The sequence below is a fragment of the Kryptolebias marmoratus genome, linkage group LG10 (assembly GCF_001649575.2).
Source record: "Kryptolebias marmoratus isolate JLee-2015 linkage group LG10, ASM164957v2, whole genome shotgun sequence".
NCBI classification, from domain to species: domain Eukaryota; kingdom Metazoa; phylum Chordata; class Actinopteri; order Cyprinodontiformes; family Rivulidae; genus Kryptolebias; species Kryptolebias marmoratus.
In genome coordinates this window covers 11,278,863-11,303,206 of record NC_051439.1, presented here as the reverse complement: position 1 = coordinate 11,303,206, position 24,344 = coordinate 11,278,863, and the positions used below count along the sequence as shown (strand labels likewise).

Here is a 24,344-nt window from a genome sequence, read left to right as displayed (position 1 = left end):
TTTTGGTCATACTTGGACAGTTGTGTGAGTTGCATCATATGAGGGTGTAAAATATTAAATAGAAGAAAATCCTCATGATAAAACTCATTTTTGTGACATGTAACAATGTACACTTAGGGCTTAAATGTCTTCTTGCAGCGTTATAACGATGTTTTCCCACTCTTGTGTCAATCAGTCTTAAAAACTACAATATGGCGACCCTACAGGTCTAGGGGTTTTATTGCAATAATCGCTGCATTTCACGTGTTGCAAAAATTTCCTCATCGCTATTATTCGTATTTTTTTAATTATTATTATTTTTATAGTGATGTCGTTCAAGAAATTATGGTTTAAACAAAAATTGCAACAACAACAACAAAAAAGACTTTTTGCAGAAACAGCCAATAGCCGCACAGCTGCCGTTAGCTTTGCGATAATGCATACCAGTTGGGGCGTTGCTAACGTTCAGCGATAAATATGAAGTTACCTTTATCTTTTCTTTTTTTAATCGTTTATATTTCTAATAATTATGACGATATTTGTTAAGAAAGTCGGGAAAGACGTAATTTAACAGTAATGTAATATCGAAACTGAATCAAAGTAGCCGTTAGCCCAGAAGTAGCAGTTGGGGCGCCGTTAACGGTCACCTTTAACGGCCGGCGCGGCTCGGAGAAACCCGGAGAGCAAAGATGTTGGAAGCCATGTTCGACCTGCCAGTGGAAACGCTGACATTATGTGCTGTTTTGGTCTTCACGCTGACAGAGTACTTTTGGAAGGCATACCTGTCCTACAGACAGGTAATAACTCCTCAATATCGTTATTTGAGTTCGCAGAACCGGAATCGGTTTGTGGTGGTGGGAAGCTAATTCGTGAGGTTATGCTAGGTTTTGTTAGCTCATGTATTGACATAATCCTTAATTTGTCAGATTCAAAAGCAATTGTCTGACTTGCATGCCTTGTGAAAAGTTGTGAAAATAAGCTATTTGATGTTTATTTTACAGTTATGCTGAAATAAAATGAATAGATAAGTTGGTACCCTTAAAGAGACTATTAATATTGCATTATAATCATGATTTAAACTAGGTTCCTTCAAGCTTTGATCAGCCATTCGGACTATTTAAAGGGAACAAACAGCCACTTGGAGCTGTCTGAGCAGCTCAGAATGAAGATTATAGATACCCATGTTAAAGGTAATGTTCCTGTGACCACAGTCGCCAATATTATTTACAAGTATAAGAGTCGTGGCACCATAGCCAAACCTCCCAGGATGCGGACGCAAGAGGAACTGCATCCCCAGGTTGTATCAGAGGGTTGAGAAACCATCCAAGCCGAACTCCAAAACATTGAATGGTTCTGGCTGGATTAGTATGCCACTTTCTGATCGCGCCATCCATCTGTCACATTTTGAATCATAATGGGCTCCATGGATGAAGACCCGGCAGGGCTGCAGTACTGACAGAAAAACACCTGAATGCATCCTCCAAAGTTTCTGAGACCGGTGAGACAAAACTAGAGCTTTTTGGCCGGTCACATCAGGTATTTGTTTGGGTTTTTTTATGAAAGAGTACCAACAAATATGTCTGCATCTGTAGGTGACGGTAGCTGAAATGTGAAGCCTTTGTCAACAGCACAATCCTCACTTACAGTGTTTGTTACCGAATTATCTTTTAAGATTTTGCTCATCTCTTTCCCCTTTACAGAGGAGGATATACAGGTCGACGACATGTGTACCACAGGAGCTCTGCAATTTCGAGGATCCCAGAACCTTTGCAAAGTTGCGCATTTATCACCTCGAACAAAGCAGCTTTAGCTTTTGGTTTGATTTGCTTTCAGAGATAATATGGGTGGTAAGACGATCAATTAAAATCATAAACAACTCCAATTTTTACAAATACTTCACATTAAGGTTTCCATAATGTTTGTGCCTCTTTTTGTTGTTGCCACGTATTAAAAATGTTCCAGCTGATCCTGCTGCTGGGTGGAATCCCGTTTCTGTGGGACGTCGCCGGTTCTATGGTGGCTCACCTTGATCTGTATCCAGAATGTGAAGTCCACCAGTCCATGGTGTTCTTGATCCTCACCATCCTGCTCGAGTGCCTGAATGAGCTTCCAAGGAGCGTGCACCACACCCTGATTGGAAAGAAGCTTGGGTTTAAGCAGCAGGTATAATGGCTGAGGTTCTCACTAGTCACAAGTAGAAATCTGGTTTTGACAGATTATAAGGTTCTCCTTTTAAAAAAAACCCAACACATTTCTTGTTCCCTTTCAGGCGTTCTTCGTGGATGTCGTGAAGACGTCTATTCTGATTCTGCTCATCTGTCTGCCGACGACCCCGGTGTTCCTGGCCTTCTTAAAGTTCAGTGAAGATTACTTCTTCTGGGCCTGGCTTCTCAACATGGTTGCTTCTCTGGTTAGTGCTGATAACCCACAGAACATCTCACGAAGGTCCCTGGTGAAGTCGTTATCAGAGGAAATACAAGATGGATGCATGTTTGTTATTAATCACAGTATACTCTCTGTGCCTTCAAAGGTATTAGAAATCACTATTTATCATTACGCTCCTCCCTTACTTGAAAAGTTCACTCCATTGCCAGCAGGAGAGCTAAAAACGGCGATTGAGGCTATGGCTCACAGTATAGGCTTCCCACTCACAAAAATTCAGGTAGCTAAAGGTAAGTCTGTCATTATACCAACTTACCTATTAAAGAATATACTATTACCATTACAAGCTTTTATTTTTTGTGCAAGTTGGTTAAAGAGACTCCATTCCTGAATTACTTATATTTCTATACAGGTTCCAGTCAATTGTCACACAACAACATATGCATCTACGGCTCCTACAGGGACAAACACATCATGCTGTTCGACTCTTTGTTGGAAAACAAATCGTCTCCCAACAGAAAGGTGAGCTGAAGTTAAAGGCTTAGCTGAAGAAAAGAGAAAGTTTTATTTGGATATTTCAAGACATAGTGGATAAATTAAAAGATTAATGTGGTGTTCAGATAAGTTTAAAATAAAAGAAAAATTTCCATCAGACCTTTAAAAAGCTTGAAAGGTAGGGTTTTCATAATAAAAGTGTATGATGCTGGTGTTGTCCATCCATCCATCTTCTACCGCTCATCCGTGGTCGGGTCGTGGAGGCAACAGGTCCGGGAGAGAAACCCACACCTCCCTCTCCCCAGAGACACTCTCTCCAGCTCCTCCCAGGGGATCTCGAGGTGTTTTTAGAGAGGTCTGCGTCTGCCCCCAGGGCCTTCTTCCAAAATGAGGCGTCCAGGGAGCTCAGTTCAGCTGCTTGTATTCAGGATCTCCTTTTATTTGGTCATGATCCTTGAAAACTCACCGTTGGTGAGGGCTGAGACGCAGACGGAGCAGTAAACTGGAAGCTTTGCCTTTCAACTCTTTTTTTTTTTCCCACCGCGACCGTCCAAAGCAGCGCCCTCGTCACTAAAGATAAGGCCCCAGTCCGCCCACCTGTCTGCCGCTTTAAGATAAACAACAAAAGTGGAAAACTGTATGTTTTATGTTGTTACCAATGCAAACCCTCGCAGGCTGAATGCTCTGAATGAGCTAAAATCTTTGGCATTTGGGTGGTTTTAAAGGTGTCGATCACTTGAGGGAGACTCTGTTTCATCAGACTCTGTTTTTTTACAGAACATGAAGCTCAGAAACAACCCAGAGATCCTTGCTATTGTGGCTCATGAACTCGGCCACTGGAAGCTGGGTCATTCCATCAAGGTGTTTGTCATCCAGGAGGTGAAGATGAATTTGGGACTTATTACTGTTTTACATCAAGCTAATAGTTTTGCTTTAGAAATGGCAAACTTTTGCTGGGGAGTTTTTGTGCCACCTTCTCTTATTTTGTCTCTACAGATGAGTTCCTTCCTGTGGTTCTTCCTGTTCTCTGTTCTGAGTGGACACAAGGAGCCTTTTGTAGCTTTTGGATTCACTGACAGCCAGCCTGCAATAATAGGTTTCATTATCTTCAACCTCCTCATTTCTCCGCACAAAGAGGTGATTATGGTATTTCATAAACCCGTCAAGTAATAGTTCCTTCGAGTCGTTAAAACGTCCTCCTCTCTTCGTAGCTCCTGTCTTTCTGTCTGACGGTCCTGAGTCGCAGGTTTGAGTTCCAGGCGGATGCCTTTGCTTGTAGTTTGGGCAAAGCCTCGGAGCTGCGCTCTGCCCTCATCAAGCTCAACAAGGACAACCTGGGCTTCCCTGTCGCAGACTGGCTGTTCTCCGTGTGGAACTACTCCCACCCTCCTCTCCTCGAGCGCCTCAGGGCGCTGGACAACGCCAAGCAGGACTGACGGGGCTGGAAGGGGGCGTGGCGCCCGCTGCCTCCGCAGAAAGGCGCTCCAGAAACTTTTATTTGATGTCGAAGGGGGCCTGAATTTATTTTCTCCATGAAATGAGAACATGCCATCATTTTTTTTTTCTTAAGCGCTGGCTTTGTGTGAAGAGTCCAGTCAGACCTGTAGATATTTATCTGTAGTAATTAGTTAGGATATATGACGTGAAGTTTATAAATGTTAAATGTAGTTTACTTTAATTTTTTGTTATGGTGGACACGTGGTGAACAAAGCAGCTGAAGAAATGTAATTTTTTGAAGCACTTGTTTGCCACTCAGGGTCCATCCACACCTGCAGATGTAACTTTAGTGATAAGTTGAGTAGAAAGAAATGAATTGTATTTATCTTGAATGTAATGTGAAAATTTTCAATGTTTGTTTTCTTATTTTGGTTGCCTTGTAAGCCAAGTATTAAAGAGTGTTCAATGCTGAGTTTTGTCTTGTAAAAAAGGGTTTTAAATGTTGTTTTCTTTGTTGCCTTAAATAAAATCCTAAAGCATTTTTTTTCTCTCTTTTAGTTTATTTGTTTTAGTTTACCATGAAATTGAATGAGTAAGAAGAAGAACATATGTTAGAAGTAAAACACGATTAGCTTTAGTAGAAACAAATAATAATAAAGTATGTAATAATAGTCTGTTCATAGCTATTTAGTGTAAAAAAAAAACCTTTTCTTCATGACGTATGCGTAAACGGCCATATTAGCGTAAGAAAAGCAGCTACGTAAAAAGCGTAACATATCACGCTACTTATGTAGACCGTACCATTACGGAGGCGGGGCGCTTTAGTTTTCATAACCGTTTATTTAATTGCTTCTGTTGTACATGCACACATTTTACAACGTTATTTAAAAGGTAAATCACGATATACCGCCATATTCTTTTGTTGTTCGTCGTTAGTTTCTGTTTACCAGCGGTCCTGTCGCCACCCGTGGCGCGCTGATAATGGTGCGGTCCTGTGGTGTATTTTAGTGGACAAGGACAAGCTACGGAGTCAGTTGTTTTCCTATGTGAAAATCAAAAATGGCGAGGTTTTTGAGGCCTGGCGTCAGGAACTTTGTCATTACTCAGCTGAGAATGTCATCCGACCAGGTAATAAATGGCTCATAAACAAATGACTCCATAATATCTACTTGTAGACTGTCAGCCGTGTGTATGAGTCGTTAGCATATATGCTCTAACAAATCTTGCTAGCTGTATTATAATACATACAGTTGGAACCCATACAAAAGGTATTGCACATTTTCAGTGCTGGTGTTATGCTATATAAAACAGATTAGATCTAATATAATTCATCTGAATTATAACATTTATTCTGGGAAACGTATTGCCAAAGTTTCACCTGAAGGTGACAGTGTAGAAGGTGAGAGGAAATCAGCTGCGTTGTTTACTTTTAAAATTAAAGAAGCCTTTTCTTTCCTCTGCTGTGAAGCATGCCTGACTTTGACCTTCAGTGTTATGAATCTATTTTAAACCCCCAAATATTTACAACTAAAGTTTAAAACACTGTGATTTGAAGCATGTGTTGTTTATTTATCTAAATTAATTAATTGTATTACCCCGCCCCCCCCCGCCCTCCTCCTTTTATTTGTTTCCTCTCAGTTGGGCGAACTGGGTAAAGGTGCAGGTAAAGGTGGAGGCGGTGGAGGTACCATCAGAGAGGCAGGCGGAGCCTTTGGGAAGAGGGAAGCCGCTCAGGAGGAGATGTATTTCAAGTATGCATCGCAGTCCGCACCAAATAAATGGTATCTTGCGTAGTAATGTAGTTAACCTGTTTGTTTATCCGCTCGCACTTCAGGCGTAAAGAGCGGGAGCAGCTGGCCGCGCTGAAGCAGCACCACCTGGATGAAATTGATCACCACAAGAAGGAGATTGAACGCCTCCAGCGTGAGATCGACCGTCACAAGGGAAAGATCAGAAAGCTGAAGTACGATGACTGAGTGAAACATTCAAGAGTGGTTTGTTTTTGCTTAGCGTTCATGAAAGCTTTTAGTCGTAACTCTGCACTGTTACCAAGCAGCCCATGAAAGTGTTTGAGACTTTGTTGTTCTGTAAATGCTTGGAAGTTATTAAAACTGTTGATTAAATTGTGTTGATTATTTTGGCATGCTGTACTTAAACCTTATAGCCTGTTTATATGCCACATGTTTGTTAAAATATGTGGCATCATTGGCTTTTTGTTACATATCAATTAAAATGGTAATGTACACGGCATTGCTGGTTTGAAGTGCTGAACACCGCATTTTACTCTTTTATCCTAATTTCTTTTCATCAACTTGAAATTCTTTTCAATTGTCAGCCCACTGTTTTAATAACAATCAGCACGGTAAAGCATTGTTTCCCCAAAAACACATGGATGTTTTGTAAAATCTAAATAAAAAGCAATGCAAATACTGTAGATGAGTTTATTAAAGTGGTTTGTTTTTTTGTTGAAAAGACATGATCAATTTGAATGTCAGCAATAAAATAAAAAGAACAATTACAGCAAAAAATAGGGAGCATCTCAAACACTGCTTAACTAATTTTATTATTTGGCAACAAGACAAGATAATGATTGATATGAAATGAGCAAAGCAGCAAAGCTAAGAAGAGGTTTACCACATAATAGATTTCATGGCAAATATAGCAACAACCGAGAGATAGTGTTTCTTGAAATGGCATAGGTTTTGTTTATCTTGTGTACAAACATCATTTGGTAAATGATTAAAAAGTTCAAAAGGCTCATAATGGCTGTGATCTTGGGGCTTTTGGGCAACAACTAACTTAATAGCAGACATGGTTTCCTAAAGAAAATTACTGTGTGAGTAATTAAAAATGTAAATAATTTAAACTCTTTCTTCTTAAAAAAATAACATAAAACATTTATGATTTATTTGGATTGACTTATGGTATAATAACACTTGGACTGTGAATATTTAAATATAGTAAACTCGTTTATTTAGATACAGATCTACATTTATCTTGTTATGGTTTTGTGAAAGGACCAGTATTCAGTTCATTTACAGTTATTAAAAAAATAATAAACTATATTCGAATAAAAATAAAAATAAAAATATTAAATGTACTGTTTTTCGTATAAATTACGAAAATATGCACGAAGCTAACTTCCTGCGTACATTGACGATGCCATGTTCAGACTGGATCAATAGACAGCGCTGTACAGAAAGTAGATCATCCCACGAAGAAGAACTTGTGCATTTCGTCACTTCCTGTCACCCCTGCCTTTTACCACGAGAAACCCCGTTCGTCTTTCTTTTCGCACATCATGGCGGACCGGTTCAATAAGGTGAGCGGCTGCTGCGGAGATATAATTGGTATTTTCCCCCTTTTTTGAATTCACCAAATCTGCCTGTTGCGGCAAAACGCCGTCTTATGATGTGTGTTTTATAACCATATTCTTTGTTTGGCTGTGTGTAATCTGTGGGACTTTATTTTTTTAACACTGGCGGCAGCTAGCTTTAGCTGTGTGAGCATGCCTTCATCATGGCAGCTTCCCTAACGAGTCGGTTCTTTTGGATTAACTTGTATTTGTGTAAAAATGAGAAACGGACAAAAAATAATAATAATTTAGCAAGTTTATTCATATTACACGACCGTACGACCCGTAAACACACTAAAATGCGGATCATAAAAGCAGACGTTTTAGTCTGTTTAGCATTTAATTTCATGTAAAAAAAAGTATCATCAGTAACAGTATTCTTTCTTTACTGCAGGTTCTGCTATTAGATGGCAGGGGCCATTTACTTGGCCGACTAGCTGCCATTGTGGCTAAGCAGGTCCTCCTGGGTAAGTTTGTCAGAATGTAATTTGATATTTTATATCATAGTTTACATCTTAGTAATTTACTAACACGTAAATGTGAAGAAACTGAGTGCCTCAGACAGAATCCCCTCTTCCTGAGTCTTACATTTTGGATGGTCCCTTTGTACTTAAGTTATGATAGGTTGCTGTGAAATATTCCACCTTAAAATGGGACACGGCCTCTAGAGCTCTATCATCGTGAGTTGTTGCAGATTTCTTCACACAAACAGATCCTATATGCTTTTGGTGAAGTTTCTGTATGCCATGTAACCAAGTATGTAGTTTGCAAAGTATGCCAACAGGTTTTAGGCTGGTTTTTGACTGTAATGTCAGTTAAACTTGGTGCAGTGGTTTGAAACAATAAGATATCTTAATTTAAAGAAATACTTAAATCTGAGTGTTTCTTTGCCAGCACAGCTCATGAACTGTGCCCCTTAAAAGTCTCAGTTTGAAGGACCAGCTGCTCCTGACACTTTACTGTGTCTAAGTCTCAGAAACGATTGAGACACCCCATACTCTTGGCATAAACATGAGTGTAGTGTTATTGTGTGGACTGGGGCTAACCTGTAATCCTGTGGTTCTCAAATGTGGTCCTCGAGGTACACAATCCTGCATGTTTTCATTGTTTCAAGTTCTGTAAAAGCCTGTCAATCACTCACTCATTCAAATCAGATGTGTGTAAACAACTAAAACATGCAGGACAGTGTTCCTCAAGGACCAGGGTTGGGAATCACTGCTTTAATCTATCAGAGGGTTAAATATCCTCCTTTTAGTGGCACTAAAATAAATGAAACTACCATTGGAGACAAATAGTTGTAATTGGTTGGTTTTTCTGTTTCTTTTAGGTCACAAAGTGGTGGTGGTGAGATGTGAAGGCATCAACATATCTGGCAACTTCTACCGTAACAAATGTAAGTTTTAAAAAATGAGTTTATTTTTATATATATTTACAGACATGCTTGTTGTCGGTGATGTTTTGTTAATGTAGTTCGAGTTTCATTGACCATGAGAATACTTTACATGCACTACCATCTGAGACATCAGCAGTATTTTTCTGAAATGACAAATATCCAGCTCCCTCAAGTCTATGCAGCTGGGCTGTAATTTTCCGTGGTCCGATGTGTTAACAGTGAAGTACCTGGCTTTCCTGCGCAAGCGGATGAACACCAACCCGTCTCGTGGGCCGTACCACTTCAGAGCTCCTAGCAGGATCTTCTGGAGGACCGTCAGAGGTGAGCATGGCGACCCGGTCACCAGTTAGTGTATTTGTTCTTCAAAAATGGCTGCAAATGTGTCAGATTTACTCTGTGTTCATGAATCGAATTGATACATGTTGACACAATCTTAGTCTAGTGAAGGATTTCTTGATAAAATAATAGAATGAGACCTAAAGGTATCCATCTTGTACGTGATCTCTGTAGAGGTTTGACGCAGCACAAGTGAGGCATTGCTCGACAGTGATGAGCTCTTTTATCCCGAATCTGATCATCCATTGATGAACAAAACTTTATGGATCTGACTTCTGAGTTGAGCAACAGTGTCTCTTGTGCTGGGATGTCTGAAGTGTTTTTTTTTTCTTCCAGTGTAAATGCATTGAACTAAAAGGTTTTGTCTTTTATAACCAGGCATGCTGCCCCACAAAACCAAGAGGGGCCAGGCTGCTCTGGAGAGGCTGAAGGTGTTTGATGGTATCCCTCCACCATATGACAAGGTGCGCTGACTGAATTTTTGCCCTCTTTATGATTCGTGCACATCAGCCATCTGTGATGTTACCTACTTTACCGCTCTTGGTTGAAATGCAATTATGGAAAGAAAACAAAAACAAATGTTGACTGAGACATGGCAGGTAAATGAATGCACGAATGTTTCTTTCTTTTACAGAGGAAGCGCATGGTTGTCCCAGCTGCTCTGAAAATTGTGCGCCTGAAGCCGTCTCGTAAGGTAAGCTGTAAGGGTTTTTAAATTATCAGTGAAAGGCTTTTATTCTGAAACTGAATGTTAACTGAGTCCAAGACATGCTGTGGATCATCTGGAAAATTTAGACATAAATCTACACGTCTGAAACAATCTTGGTGTTTAAAACTCCAGTAAGATTGTTAAAAGAAGAGTTTTTATATTTTGTGGACTCATTTTCTATATCATGGCTGTCAATGATGTAACTTTTCTCCCTTCGTTGAATTGTAATCATGAAAAGAGAAAATGTCTGAGGCATGCCAGTCGTTAAAGACAAAAGTGCAGCTTTCTTTCCCCAACATCCAGTTTGAAGTAATAGTATTTTTATTTTATTTTTTTGTCTGTAGTTTGCCCTGCTTGGCCGTCTGGCGCACGAGGTCGGTTGGAAGTACCAGGCGATCACGGCCACTCTGGAGGAGAAGAGAAAAGAGAAATCGAAGCTCCGCTACGCCAAGAAAAAGACGCAGATCAAGCTGACCAAGCAGGCAGAGAAGAACGTCGAGGACAAGATCGCACAGTACACAAACGTTCTGAAACAATATGGTGTACTTCTTTAATCTGGTTTTCTCTGGCCAATAAAGATAAATAAATGTTTATAGAAGGCTTTTGTTTTCTTGCTGCAAATTGCATCACAGAAATAATTGGCACTAAGTTGGTCACATCGTTTAAGGTCCAGTTTTAATTTAAGGTTTTATATTTAATACATTTACTCACTTTGATTTGTCTCAGATTGTTTGAGGCTGCTGGTAAATAGATATTTAGTGCTAAACTTACCAAGTTTTAAGTGTTGGTTTGTGTTTAATGCAATACTTTTAAGGCTAATTCACAGGATAAATATATAATATGGTTGAAGTTGTCACAGCATTATTTTATCAGTCCTCCTAAATTATCGAAACACTTGGTACAAGAACATTAATCTACAGTATTATATATTATATGCAGGTTTGCGCTATGTTACTTTTAATTTGTACCAGCAGATGGCAGCATTTGACTTTTTGTAAGCTTTCTCTAATAGATAATTGAAGCATATTTTCACAGATGTTCTCTGAAATGGATCAGTAATGTTAAAGTTGTGTTTTCTGAGTCTGTTTTCCTACCGTATCGTAGCAAATGTTAAGTCACAAAGGAACAAAACATCCAGGACTCCTCGAGTTGAATAATGGCTATAATTTATATCTAAAGGTTTAATAAAATACATCCAGCTTAATGTATTGTAATGATATAGATGCAACATTCATAATGTTCTGGTTAGATTTCTGCTGCAGAACAGTTTCCACCCGGCTCAGTATTAATGGGAGCTGTACTTCTCCACATGGATCTCCTGGGAGAAGGTGGATGGCTCTCGCTGCCCTTCTGCTGCGTTTTCTCCAACTCCACCGCTTAAATTAGGACAGACTCACCGGTTATTATCAGTCACTTTAGTTACTCTCTTTTGCATGTCCTTCTGAAAATTAGCAGAGATTTAAATTGCTTCGCTCGTGGATGTTTCAGCAGAACAGCGCTGGATGCAGACGGTGTGACCCTTCCTGCTGCGTCAGAACCTCCTGCTCTGTAAGCCGTCGTGTTGTCACCTTGATTTTAAGTGCGTAAAAAAATTGTATCTTAACCTGAGTTTGGGATCTGATGTGTGCAGCTGGGCCTCTCGTGGAGCATCAAGACATTTCCTCCAGCCTGGATTTGAGTTATGAAGAGTTCCCAACTTTTAACACTTGAAATCCCTCTGTGACTCGTTTTAGTTGATTTTTTTTTTTTTTACACAACACAGAAAAAGAGCAAAGCACAGACTTGTAGCCCCTCTCACTCACAGTGATTTTGGGATCTCTGGAGGCGTCTGACAGGAGCGATCTTTGGTGCTTAACCCTCTCAGGCTCAAATTAAGTTTTAGTAACAGGAAAAATCAGATATTTGGGGAAATTATCTACAGATGTTTCCTAAAATAAGGCTCATAAAATATGAATGTGGAGTAATTAGGTATATGCGATTCGCTGTTGCAAATCTGCAACGCCTGCCTTGAGAGGGTTAATGATGACGCTTAAAATGAAGCAATCTGCTCGGATTAGAGAAGAAACTGGATCTTTGAAAGACACGAGTCAAACCAACGGATCAAAGGCAGACACACTGAGAGATGAACCTTTTTGTTGGCGTAATAACCACAGTGGTCTTAAAGTGAAGTTCTGATAGTTATCAGTAGTAATGTCATCAAGTCATAGAGTGTGGAAAAGAGGGCAGAAGTAAAAAAAAAAAAGACTATAGATACTGTTGTAAAGGAATGCTAAATTAGCAAAAATGAACCTTCTGGATGTTTTGCACCGGTCCATTCGCAGCCTCAGCACCATCAGCGTGTAGCAGCAACAAACTACTGTTAATAACTGATTGTGTCGCCATCTTTAGGTCGAAAAAGAGTTGTTTTATCTGCCTGGAAAACTGCATAAATTATTAGCCTGCCCACTCCACTGATGCTCACAAGTTACTATTAGAACGCCACTTTAAAAATGACCAGACTGTCCCTTTAATACAAAGACATTCTGGTGTTTTGTTTTGAATCAAAATAAAACTCCTCTGCTCCTAATTTTATAAGCGATGTTTGAATTAACTGTGAAAGTTTTCTCAGGCGCTACTTTCCCTCTCAGCTCAGTGACCCGGGGACATTTCTTAAAGCAGGGGTGTCCAATCCTGGTCCTCGAAGGCCACCATCCTGCATGCTTTACTTGTTCCTCTGCTCCAACACACCTGATTTGAATCAATGGGTGATTAACAGGCTTCTGCAGAACATGAAGATGTGATTTAACCACTGAATCAGGAGTGTTGGAGCAGGGAAACAAGGAAAACATGCAGGATAGTGGCCCTCGAGGACCAGGATTGGACATCCCTGTCTTAAAGTAAACCTAAACAGAGGCATGGATCTGTTTCCTGGAGGGCATCCTTCATCGAAACTCCTCTTCGCACACACCTGCCTGCTCCAAACGCCCCGTGACGCCTTCAAGTGATTATCTTCACACGTATGGGCTTTGTATTGGCGTTGTCTGGCGTCTCTCTCCCTTTTTTTTTTGGAGTGACTCCAAACAAGGCCTGTCTTTCTGAGTGAAGCAGCTGGACGTCCGAGGAGGATTTCTCATCTGGCCCGTGCTCAGAAAGCTGTCCCACGGAGAATCGGGGCCAGCCTGAAGATGACTGTCTGCCTGCATTAGGTCAGGACGTGACGGCTCCGTTCAAACAGACGGAGACGACGCTGAGGCGGCTCCTGAAAATGGGATGTTTGGTCGACGGGGCCTGCAACGGAGACTGCTCTCTAATCACACCAGCTGAAGCAGATTGAGGAAAACCACGATTGTCTGAAATGGCTCCTGCAGGACTGCCGTATTATAAATATAGACACCCCTCCCTTCTCTTCCCACTCCTAAGTGGGCCTGCTGTGGAGTCATAAATATCCCAAAATGTACTGCTTGGCTGACTTTTTTCTAACAAAGACAATCTGTTCCCATTTTCTTGAGTTGTATCTCTAATAAAGAACTGTTTAATTGCCATAAATTGCAATATTTGCTCAAATAAGTGACAGAATAGATGGTTTTGTGCTTTGCTGGATTTTTATCACCCTCCACTAAAGGTGATACTGTCTTTGCCCCTGTCTGTAGTGTTAACTAAATATCTCATGAGTCAGTGGACACAGCTAAACTTAGATAACACAAAAATGGCTCTAACTCAGTTAATTTACTAAATATTTAGCTAGGATTTGGTGTGATAGTAGCCGAGCATCATCCCCAACACATGCTTTAAGCTCTACATATGATGCAATATTTTTTGTTTAAAACTTTGGCATCAATCCTGTGTGTCTGTTAGCAAAAATAGCTCATGATGAACCCTTTGATGGGTTGTAATAAAACTCTTGGAAAGTAATCGCCGGACGTACGTCTACAAATGAATAACTTCTGGAGTCAGTTGGTTTGAAGCGAACGCCGCAGTTCGTCAACATTAGCCAACGCAAAAATGAGCTGTGAGTCAGTCGTGTTTCCAGATGTTGGGCTGCAGTTCGGTGTGATCATAGCCCCAACCTCAACACATACTTTAAAACACATCATGTGACATCTTGCAGTCCTTACTTTTATCATTTACAAGGTTTGACCTAAACAGAGATGACGCCATCATATGCAGGACTTTAATTAATTTTTATGAATAACCTCTTTACAGCTAAAATGCAACACTGTGCCCGTTGAACAGTTATTAAAAAAATGCAACTAAAGATATGAGAAACAAATGACAAAAGATCTGATTTAAATCGATTCTTTGCAGAGTTGATTTTTATTGACAGGATGCTGCTTCCTTCCTTGGGCACCTTCTTTTTTTAATTCCTAAACTATAAAAATATACATTATTCCTTTAAAAACGAGTGAAAAAGCAGCCAGTGTCCAAAGAAAACATTTAAATGCTCTTTGAAAAGTCGAGAAAAAATATTTCTCAAGGCCACCTTTAAAAAGTGTTAAAAGAAAGTTTGTGCTAAAGCAAACTTTAGAGCAAACTGTTGTATTGAAGAACGCAGTAATCCTTGTTGCACCCACACACCTGAAAGATTTACCCTGGTGTTTCATCAGTGTGTATTCACACACACACACACACACACACACACACACACACACACACACACACACCTTGTGTGTGTGGCAAATGAAAACAATAGAAAGGCTTTCCTACATGCCAGCATGAGCTGATTGGTCTCCTAAGCTTCTATTTTATACCCCAGTAATGCCTCATTTTTACGGCGGTTGCCTCAAAATTATTCTGTTAAGTCATTATCGAAGCAGAGATTGCTTAAAAATCAGATTAGCAAAGAGGAGCACATTGGGGAGCACAGTTTTAATATCTAATTTATTCCTGATGAAAGCTTGCTGTATTGTGATTTGTGGGACTTCACCAGAAGTGTTTCAGAAGAGACTTGCCCTCTTTGAACCATTAGTTTCCCCTCCCCCCCTCCGGTCTCTGCTGATTTAACCCTGGGATGAGGACAAATTATTCCTAGTTTCAAAGGCCGCTTTAAGAAGCGGAGATGAAGCGAAGGCGAGGGAAGGAGCGAAAGAAGAAAGGGCGGGCAGGGTTCGGTCAGCTGCGGATGAGGCAAATCAGGAAAACCTGAACTTGACTGAGCGAAGAAGGATCCATAAATCATTATCTTAGATGTTATAAGGATATATTTGTTATTACTTTCATTAATCTGGCGTACAGACACTGACATGTGCTTTTACTCCATTAAACAAAATGAGTATTTTGCTCACTGTAAAGATCTTTGTCACAGTTTTTGTCCTCATGATGTTCCAGTGTAGAGAAACTAAATGTACTGGGTGCTCTTTAGGTGTAATTTCCCACTGACTGAAACACAAATGACAGAACATCACAAATTAATCATCCTTCTGTAGGTTTTTTAATGCTTTTTCCCTAATAACATGTCTGAGTTACAATGCAACACATCATACATTGATTTTATAAGTTAGATTATCGTTCTATTGAGCTGTGGTGTTTAGGAGAAGTTATAAAAGATGAATGTTTAAGCCGTCATCTCATTAAACACATTCCAGCTTTTGCTTATTCTGCTTACATATTGTCTCATTTTGATCTAATAGTGACATCATTACGCCCAGTCTTGCATGGAAATTTAGGAACCAGTAGGTTTTGCATAATTGGTCAAACATATACATAAAATGTCAGGTTTGTTGGTTAATTAAATGTTAAAAGAATGGGTCATTACGCAAAACAATGATACGGTGCTCTCTCTTCACCGAACAATGAATAAAGATGAAGAAAAGTAAATATTTTGGAGGCGCTAATGAAAGCGATGGCCTGAAATTCAATGAAAGGAACTGAAGTCATTAGTTTCTTTGAAAAAACTTTGTCAAAATTGCAGAACTTTGGCTTGTAGGAGGAAAAACAATGAGGTAAAATTCCTCCGAGCTGAACTATAAGGTTAATAAAGACAATAAGAAGCAATTAGCTGCGACAGAAAGCAAAGATTCACACTTTTGATTCTCAGATTTGCACGTTTGAGTCGTTTACTTCAATAAATTAAAGACCCAGCTGAAGAGCTTTTGTCTTCGTTGTATTTTTAATCAATCCGAACATTTATAGGTGCGCGTTTAAGTGCTCTCTGGTGGGGTTTGTCTCATATATGAATCTAAACATAGCTTGTTCATCACTTTAATACAAACAACCAGGCAGTTTTCAGCCCACACAAAGCCCCTGATGGCAGGTCAGGAGTACATTTCAGCGAAGCTCCTCTGCATGTTGCATGTTAGGTGTGAAACACAAGGGCGTGCCTTGTTTATATTCACTGACCCCGGGTGTAATTGAAATGATTTAGTGCGAGGGCTCGATTCGGTCGATCCACTCGCCCGAAAGAGCCGCAGTAAAAGTCGGACGTGAGGGACAGCGGCGGCGAGAGATTGCTGCTGGGTAACAAATTGAATTTAGGATGTGAAAATGACCTCTCGCAGAAACCTTCATCATTTTAACGAAGCGCTTCTGATGCGAGCACGAATAAAACACACAGCTGCAACAGAAAGGACTCATAAAAGTGTCCTGGAGCGATGTAGAACCTCGCATTCTTGTTCCTCACGAGACACAAGTGCAAGTTTTTTTTTTAAAAAAAAGGAAAATACAGGCAAAACCCACTGGAGAAACTGTATTTTCTGCATAAATGCGGCGTGAATGCTGAGTGCTGTGCTCACATCAGCTGAAGAAGCTGAAACTGAGTAGTTAAAGCTAAAAGATGCAGAACGGTAGCTAAAAGCTATATGGGACAAAATGCTACCAAAATTAGCGAAACGCTATCTGAAATGTTAAAGTAGCAAAATGCAGCAACATACTAGTTGAAAGCCAAAAGTAGCAAAAGACTAGCTGAAAGGTAAAAGTAGCTAAATGCTAGTTAAAGGCCAAAGGTAGCATAAAAAGACAAAAAAAGAGCAAGCATCCTGACGCAGATTTCAAAGAGAACAAAGTTTTAGAAGGAGTTTGATGAATGTATTTCTATGGAGATCATTTTTGTAATTGAAATGAAAATTCTGAAAAGTTTTAAAGCTACTAAAACCAATGGTTTCAGCTGGAATGAGCTAAATATTTTGATATTCGAACGGTTAAAATAGCAGAAATCAGTGTCAGAAAGGTGCAGAAGAAAAGACAAAGAGCAAAGAGAAACAGGGTCACAGTGTAAATATGCAAAAAGGAAGAAGAAAAAAAGTCTTTTATTCGAAAGCAGCCTCGAAGCTCTTCGAAACAACAACCAATCAACAAGATATTAGAGTGAATGTGTCACCTGCTCCGTTTCAGTGACCTGAACTGTGCTGTTTGGAGCAAATAATGCTCAATAAGCTGCACTCCTGCTGCCATGTGGCTCCACATATCGAGCACAGCGTGCTTACAACAGGGAAACGTGTCCCACGGAGCGCTGCCGTGGCTTGTATACAAGCACATTTAGCTGCGCCGGTGGACCTGATATGATCTTTGGGGCGAATGGAGTCTAAGTGACAACCTGTCACTGTACCAGAAGGCATTCGGGCCAACAGAAGACTGAAATTAGCTCAGCTGGGCAGATTAAGACTGGATTTCCTGACAGCATGAAGCTTCTCAGATTGACATTTCTGAAAAACACTTAAACAGTCTTTTAGGGGGTTTATATTTTCATAAAACAGGGGCTGCGGTAGCTTGACGGTCAGTATAATCCTGAGGCCGCAGGTTTGAGTCCAGGTTGTGGCAGGACGGGTAAAACAATCGCCAAATCTTTCACGTGAGTTTGCTCGCTGTGGCAACCCCTGAATTAGGGAGCAACTGGAAGAACAATAACATATCTTAATAAAACTGCTCTTCACCCAGTCTGATGATACCTTTAGTTCATTTAGTGAAATGGAGCAAAACACAACCATAGATTTTTAAATTTAAACCTTTTTAACATAATTTAGCGAGGAGCTGCAGCAGGGTAACGCGGTTTCCTTCAGAATAATTGGCGCAGCGTCTTACTGGGAACTTTTTTGGGAAATAAAACAGTGAATTTCTGTAGGGACAGTGTCAGAAAACACAAAAAACTTCATCAAATTTACCAACATTGAGCTAAAGTTTGATGCGGAAGTAGCTGAGAGTCATTAACAACACATTCTCTGAGTTTTCTCATCTTGAGATGTCCTTAGTTTAAAACTCCAGCATAAAAGGCGGCGGGCGACATGCATTCCTTCAAGGAGCTTTAATTTTACATGGAGTCACGCTGTGGGGCTGCTTTGCTGCTTCTGATTCTGGACACACGAAATGTATCAAAAGAAATATTAAATCAGGAGATTGCTAAGGCTTCCTACATTGTTGTACTGCCTGACACATTAGGATGTATTGAAATGAGTCAGAAAAAAAGCTTTCAGGTGAAGGTATTATTTTTACTTTTATTTTTATTTTTGGCATTTCAGGGCAGGGCAGAGATCTTAAGAACATGAATGTTAAATAAAAGAGCAACAATGACTCCTGACCTAAATTCTGAAACCCCTTAGAGGGAGCTAAAATCTGCAACAAAAAACACTTTTGTAAACTTAATAGAGCTTGAACACACAAAAAAGGAGCATCAGCATACAGATACAAGAAGCTACCAGAAACAAAATGTTTTTTTTTGTTGAGCATTTTGTCAAAACATCTTCAGGATGTAAAACTGATTAAATTGCTTTGGTTTTAGACTTTTTTTGTCTTAGTAACCAATTGTATTTTGCACAACTCTATGTACAGTAAAAGTGTCATGCAAAGTGGGATTAGCTCAAAGAAAAAAAAATCTTTAACCACTAGGAGATTTAGGATCTTCTCCGACTGTCAATCCTCAGATTCAGTGTTTTGATGTGGTTTTTATCCAGGTCAGTGGACCAGATCTTCACCCTTGCAGAGTTGCTGTGGGATACCCAGGTTACTTAAAGGCTGTGTTGTCGAAGTATAACCGATCCTTGGCACAAAGTGAAGCTCTCTCTTGGTGCAGGTTGCTCTCCAGCAGGGGTGTCCTTCGTCTGCTGTTTGTGGTAATGAACAGGACCTCAAGCTGCAGTTGGAGAGCTCCGGTCTGTTGTGGTAAAAAAGGAGCTGAGCTGAAAGACAAAACTCTCGATTTACTGATGCGTCTACCTTCCAACTCTCACCTATGGTCATGAGGTAAGGATCATGACCGAAAGAACGAGATCCTGCAAACAAGCGGCTGAAATGAGGGCGGCTGGACTCAGCCTGAGAGATCAGGTGAGGAGCTCCGTCATCCAGGGGGAGCTCAGAGTAGAGCTGCTGCTCCTCTGCATTGAAAGGAGTCAACTGAGGTGGTTCAAGCATCTGATTAGGAGCCTCCCGGGTGCCTCCCTTTATTGGTTTCCAGACACGTCCCACTGGGAGGAGACCCCGGGGCAGACAGGAAACTCGCTGGAGGGATTATCTTTTCTCCCAGGAGGAGCTGGAGCGTGTGACTGGGGAGAGACCACGGAAAAGCAGCAGAAACTAGATGGATGGGTGGAAGAACTCCTCATATACCGAGGCTCCATGTTTGGTATATTTGATTGTTGAGATACAGAAAACAGCTGATAAACTCACAAGTTTCATTTAGAAGGTATGTTTCTTTTATATTGCACAATATTTCTCAGTAGTGAAATGTGTGTCAGCTTCTGTTTAACTCAAGAATGAACTTTTCGTTCAGGTTATCTTATCGTATTTTCATATTCTTTCAGTTCTACTGATGAAAGGGAATGGGGGCCCTTCAGAGTTTTTGTATATGGAAGTGAAAACAGTTGCATGTTAATGGCGCTTGAAGAGTTATATTTTTTTTCAGTAACAATAAAATGCTTTTGTTTGTTTTTCTCGCAGCTCAAACTAAAGATTTAACCTTTGAAAAAACACAATTAATGATGCATATATTATTACCAAGGAAGAAAAAAAAAATCACTTAACCTTACATTTACAGTTAATGGGGGTTATGCTGGAAGAAAAATCACGGGTCATAAAAAGCCATGACGGCACTTGAAGGTTCTTAATTACACAGACAAACTGCTACACGAGGGACATAAAATGCAAAAAGCAGAGTTAAAAGGGAAAAAAGGCAAATCTGGCTGTTCAAGGTCACTTTGTAGTGAGCAGATTTCAGTGAGTATGAGATCTTGCCTCTGTGCAAAAAAGATCCTCCCACATGCTGAGAGAATAGTATTAAGAGACAAGAACAAAGACCCTCTGAGTGTCGAAGCTCCAGCTCAAGGCTGTGAAAGACAGGAGAGGATCTTTAAAGAGAATAGTACAAATGAGATGCAAAACATGGGCTCCTCTTATCAGCTCTGCTGTGTTATTACAAGCAAATGACAAAAGAAATGTTTTATTGGCCACTGCTGAAAGGCAAAGGGAGACGATAATGTTTTTGTCCGGACTGTGGGCATAACTCAGTCAGTGATTTAAAATATTGAGCTAAAACTTGATGTGGTAGTAGCTGAGGGTCATTCATAACCCATGTTCTGAGCCTGAGATCCTGCAATACTGTTTGACGGCTTTAACTAAATTTTTCAACATTTCCGTTCGAAACTCTGGCAGCTCGGGCGATATGCACCCTGTCAAGGGATCCCCAGCCTTTTCACTTTCTCCTGCAGCCATTCATCATATTTTGGCACCATTATTATATATGTATATTTTTTTTTATTATGCAGCTCTCCTGATTTTATGGGCTAATTTTGCACAAGAGCAGCAACTCAGGACAGTTATCGAAGCTGATGGACTGGAGCTATTTTCAATTATGGCCTCAAAGGAACAATAAAGAGTTTCTGTGTATTGATTCTTGGAGGTGGATTCGGAGGTACGGGGCGCGTCAAACAACAAAGCAGTGTGCTATCTGAAAGAACTACTCTGTAAATGCTTTTCGTACCGAATGTTCTGCTACACGTTTTGGACTTTAAATAGTTGATTTTTAAATCAAAGACTGAAGGTACCAAAATAAAAAGAAAAAAATAAATGCATCCCAGAGACGTTTTGCTCTCCAGCTGCTTCCATCAGCAGGCATTTTACTTTTAAACAGGCATTTTAACAAGCATGCAGGCGTGCGTCTGCCCTGCTGCTCTGCAGATCTCTGCGCAGCACGCCAACCATTAATGCCTCAGATGCACCTTAGAGCACATACACGCAGAAAGCACCTCAGCTGGCGCCCATTCAGAACAAACTCCAATCAACCAATCAATCCGAACCCTTAACTCGGGGCGGCAGCAGTCATATTTGAGTTTGTGTGAAATTTCCTGTAATGAGGCAGGTATCCAGCGAGAGAAGACCAACATGAAGATTTCTTTAATCACCGAAAAGGAACCAACTGTACCGATCAGCTTTTTTAATCCAGACGGCGAGGAAGGTGAAAAGAAAGAGGGGCCACGGTTCCTGCAGACACCCAGTCCTGCTGGCGCTTTCCTGCAGAAGTTCTTGAGAGATTTCAAACCCACGTGCGCATTAATCTTCCTCTACTACTTGCTAATTAACACGCGTGCAAACACTTGAAAAGCAACTGCTACGACGAAGATAAAGAGCTGCTCTAAAGAAAGATGTCAATGCAAAAAGCCTCCAGAGAGTGTCAGCGGAAGAGAAGTGGTCTCTTAGAGAACAGATAACTGTTTCCAAACTGAGGACATGACCAGAAAAAAACATGAATTACTCCTTTTTCTCTCTCTATGTATAAAACTGTCAGGCATCTTATTTTTTTAAGCAGCAGGTTTCTTCTTTAACTACTCGAGATGGAGCTTAAGATGACATTAGACTATACGTTGCTTATTCTTTGCCCTCGTTTGAAAGCTGCAGGCGTAATCTCTTAAAAGCTTGACACCATTTGAAACACGTGATTTGCATAGCATCCCCAGCGTCCGATGGATCCCGGAGATTGTTAAGCAGATAATTTGCAAGACTTGTGTTGGGGTTGCATTAAGGCGCGCAGTCTGAAGAGCTCGAGCGGGGCTTCAGAGGGCTAAGCACCGCCGACAAAAATGTCAGAGGGGATTACAGGCTCGCACTCACTCAGTCAAGAAAAAAAATAAAAAATAAAAAAACATACTTCAACATTTAGGATGTGCCTGTAAATGTATTCATAAAAGTACAAGTGAATCTCCCCGCATTAGTAACAGAAATACAACAAGTTGGAAGCAAATAACTAATTTATCGGCAAAAGAAATCCTAAAATATAAAAACAAGATGGGAAAACTTTGCTCCTAAGAGATTAATTTAAGAAAATACTGGTGTCAAGCTACAGCATGATGAAGAATAATACTGGTTGAAAGTGATACTGAGGAAGAAATATGCAGATTATTATTAATCGTGCTTTATTCCATAATAACATTTTAATGTGCTGTTTAAAACCTCGTTTCAGCTTCCTGTTTTTTTTTTATTCCAATTTAATTTGTGGTGAAATTAAATTACAAATTAAGAAGAGAGAGAGAGATAAACAGATACTGGTGCTCCATGAATGGAAATAACATTTAGAGCATTTCTGATCCTCTTTAAATCCCAAATAATCAGCTTTTATAAAAAGTTTAAAATAAAAAGTCAAAGAGATTAGAAGTTGTAAAAGAAGAGTTAGTCGAAACATAACATCTGTTCTTGTTTAAGGTATCCAAATGCACAGTTAAAATGAAAAGCATTAAATAAATAAAAACTAGATTTCACAGAATCAATGAGCACTCACAGCACCTGTTGGAGACGACTCTCATCTACCACCACACCAAACTTTAACCCCATATCTGTAAAATTGGTTGCATTAAAGGCATTTTGTGTTTTCCAAGCTCAGTTAGATGCGGCAGATGACTTTTTCCATTAGCATCAATACTGTTCCATGAGATATTTTGCTAACAGACACACAGGCGTAGATGTGAAAGGTGGGTGACAAACAGCAGTAGATCACTGCCAATCAGACAGGGTTTCACTGTTTGTTTGTTTGTTTCACAATGTCTGTCATGGGCAAGAAAAGATCCTCCGAACATCCACGTCAACTCAAATTATACAGATTTTTCAAAAAACAAAGCTTCAAATTTGTTTATTTTACGTCTAATGGTTTGATTTTCATCAAATGTCACCTGATAAATTCACAGACAGAACCGGATGTCTGATTCTATATTTATCCCTGAATGTCAGGTAATACCGCATTCGCCTTTTGGGCGACGTTCCAAACGTGATTGTTTTGAATATTTTTAACAGCTTAGCGCTGTGATTGCACCAAAGATAGTTTCCACAGAGCTGCCGTTTGGTGAGAAAGAATGGGAACGCCTAAGAAGGGAATCAGGCATCTTCCTGATTGGAAGGAAACATTTAATGGAATAAGTGTGGACTGAGATATTATTTCATCTCTGCTGAATTCATTTCTTACCGTTCATTATTGTTGGATTCATTTTGTGAGTGATATTCACCTGTCAACAACAAAAACAAAAAACAAAAAAGAGTTTATTTTGTTAAAAAATGTACTGTACATCACAGCATTGCCAACAATGACAGGACTGTAAATACAGGGTGGGCCATTTAACTTCCTGTTTGTGGCACATTAATAGATGGGAGGGGGAAAACTTTTCAAGATGGGTGGTGACCATGGAAGTTGGCCATTTTGGATCCAACGTTTGTTTTTTCAATGGGAAGAGGGTCATGTGACACATCAAACTTATAGGGAATCTCACAAGAAAAACAATGGTGTGTTTGGTTTTAACATAACTTTATTCTTTCATGAGTTATTTACAAGTTTCTCACCACTTATAAAATGTGTTGAAAGTGCTGCCCATTGTGTTGGATTGTCAATGCAATGTTTATGTTGTTGTAAATAAAGTTTGTTTCCTGTGAGAGGACGATGGATTTTTTTTGTGAATTTCACAGATTTTTGAAGCTCAGTATACAGGTAGACAGGTAGACATCTGAAGAAGTTGACATGTATGCAGCTCCAAAACGTTACACACCACATTATTTATGAAGCTCTTGTCTCATTAAGTGGAGCAAACTTCTTTTATAACAAACTGTGCCATACGTTGCATGTTTTATGAGTGCATAATAGATCCAAAAGTGTAAACAGAATTACCTAAGGCCCACATGTTTTTTTTTTTTTTTTTTCTTATGCTCTCAGTGAAATAAATTGGGGCCTTATGGGATGCGATTTGCCTGAAATACGAAGATGGAGCGATAACATAAATGCAGAATTACAGATTGCTTTGAGTTACAGCAGCCAGACTCCGGAGCTTCAGCGTCGGCGAGGCTAAAAACGCTCTAACTGCATTTCGACACGACTTAAACGAGTA

At 40.0% G+C, this 24,344-nt stretch overlaps 3 protein-coding genes and 2 non-coding genes across 5 annotated transcripts; all 5 read left to right on the top strand.

Moving 5' to 3' along the window:
- Window positions 1-74: 74 nt before the first annotated feature.
- Window positions 75-4,822, top strand: LOC108233825 (CAAX prenyl protease 1 homolog). The gene is made up of 9 exons (XM_025006132.2): window positions 75-776; window positions 1,680-1,826; window positions 1,942-2,142; window positions 2,249-2,389; window positions 2,510-2,651; window positions 2,774-2,883; window positions 3,634-3,735; window positions 3,853-3,993; window positions 4,068-4,822. The coding sequence occupies exons 1-9, from the start codon at window positions 669-671 to the stop codon at window positions 4,290-4,292; spliced, it is 1,317 nt and encodes a 438-aa protein (XP_024861900.1). The 5' UTR covers window positions 75-668; the 3' UTR covers window positions 4,293-4,822.
- Window positions 4,823-5,265: 443 nt separating this feature from the next.
- atp5if1b (ATP synthase inhibitory factor subunit 1b) lies at window positions 5,266-6,727 on the top strand. Its single transcript, XM_017411621.2, has 3 exons — window positions 5,266-5,421; window positions 5,932-6,044; window positions 6,128-6,727. Exons 1-3 carry the CDS (start codon window positions 5,353-5,355, stop codon window positions 6,267-6,269), a joined length of 324 nt encoding a protein of 107 aa, XP_017267110.1. The 5' UTR covers window positions 5,266-5,352; the 3' UTR covers window positions 6,270-6,727.
- Window positions 6,728-7,450: 723 nt separating this feature from the next.
- Window positions 7,451-10,684, top strand: rpl13a (ribosomal protein L13a; the record flags this gene model as incomplete). The annotated part of the gene is made up of 7 exons (XM_017411083.3): window positions 7,451-7,615; window positions 8,043-8,115; window positions 8,976-9,041; window positions 9,261-9,362; window positions 9,756-9,841; window positions 10,012-10,071; window positions 10,431-10,684. Coding segments are annotated over 7 exons (762 nt in total), but the record flags the coding sequence as incomplete, so codon positions are not given.
- Window positions 9,092-9,172, top strand: LOC112450595. Its single transcript, XR_003039259.1, has one exon. It is a non-coding gene; the product is annotated as a small nucleolar RNA Z195/SNORD33/SNORD32 family (small nucleolar RNA).
- Window positions 9,583-9,659, top strand: LOC112450596. The gene has a single exon (XR_003039260.1). It is a non-coding gene; the product is annotated as a small nucleolar RNA SNORD50 (small nucleolar RNA).
- Window positions 10,685-24,344: the final 13,660 nt, after the last annotated feature.

Excerpts from the sequence above, each read along its gene's own strand:
- LOC108233825 (XM_025006132.2), top strand. The coding sequence starts at position 669 with ATGTTGGAAGCCATGTTCGACCTGCCAGTGGAAACGCTGACATTATGT. Across the intron at positions 777-1,679 it reads CATACCTGTCCTACAGACAG|AGGAGGATATACAGGTCGAC; the intron begins GTAATAACTCCT and ends TCCCCTTTACAG. Across the intron at positions 2,884-3,633 it reads AATCGTCTCCCAACAGAAAG|AACATGAAGCTCAGAAACAA; the intron begins GTGAGCTGAAGT and ends GTTTTTTTACAG.
- atp5if1b (XM_017411621.2), top strand. The coding sequence starts at position 5,353 with ATGGCGAGGTTTTTGAGGCCTGGCGTCAGGAACTTTGTCATTACTCAG. Across the intron at positions 5,422-5,931 it reads TGAGAATGTCATCCGACCAG|TTGGGCGAACTGGGTAAAGG; the intron begins GTAATAAATGGC and ends GTTTCCTCTCAG. Across the intron at positions 6,045-6,127 it reads CAGGAGGAGATGTATTTCAA|GCGTAAAGAGCGGGAGCAGC; the intron begins GTATGCATCGCA and ends CTCGCACTTCAG.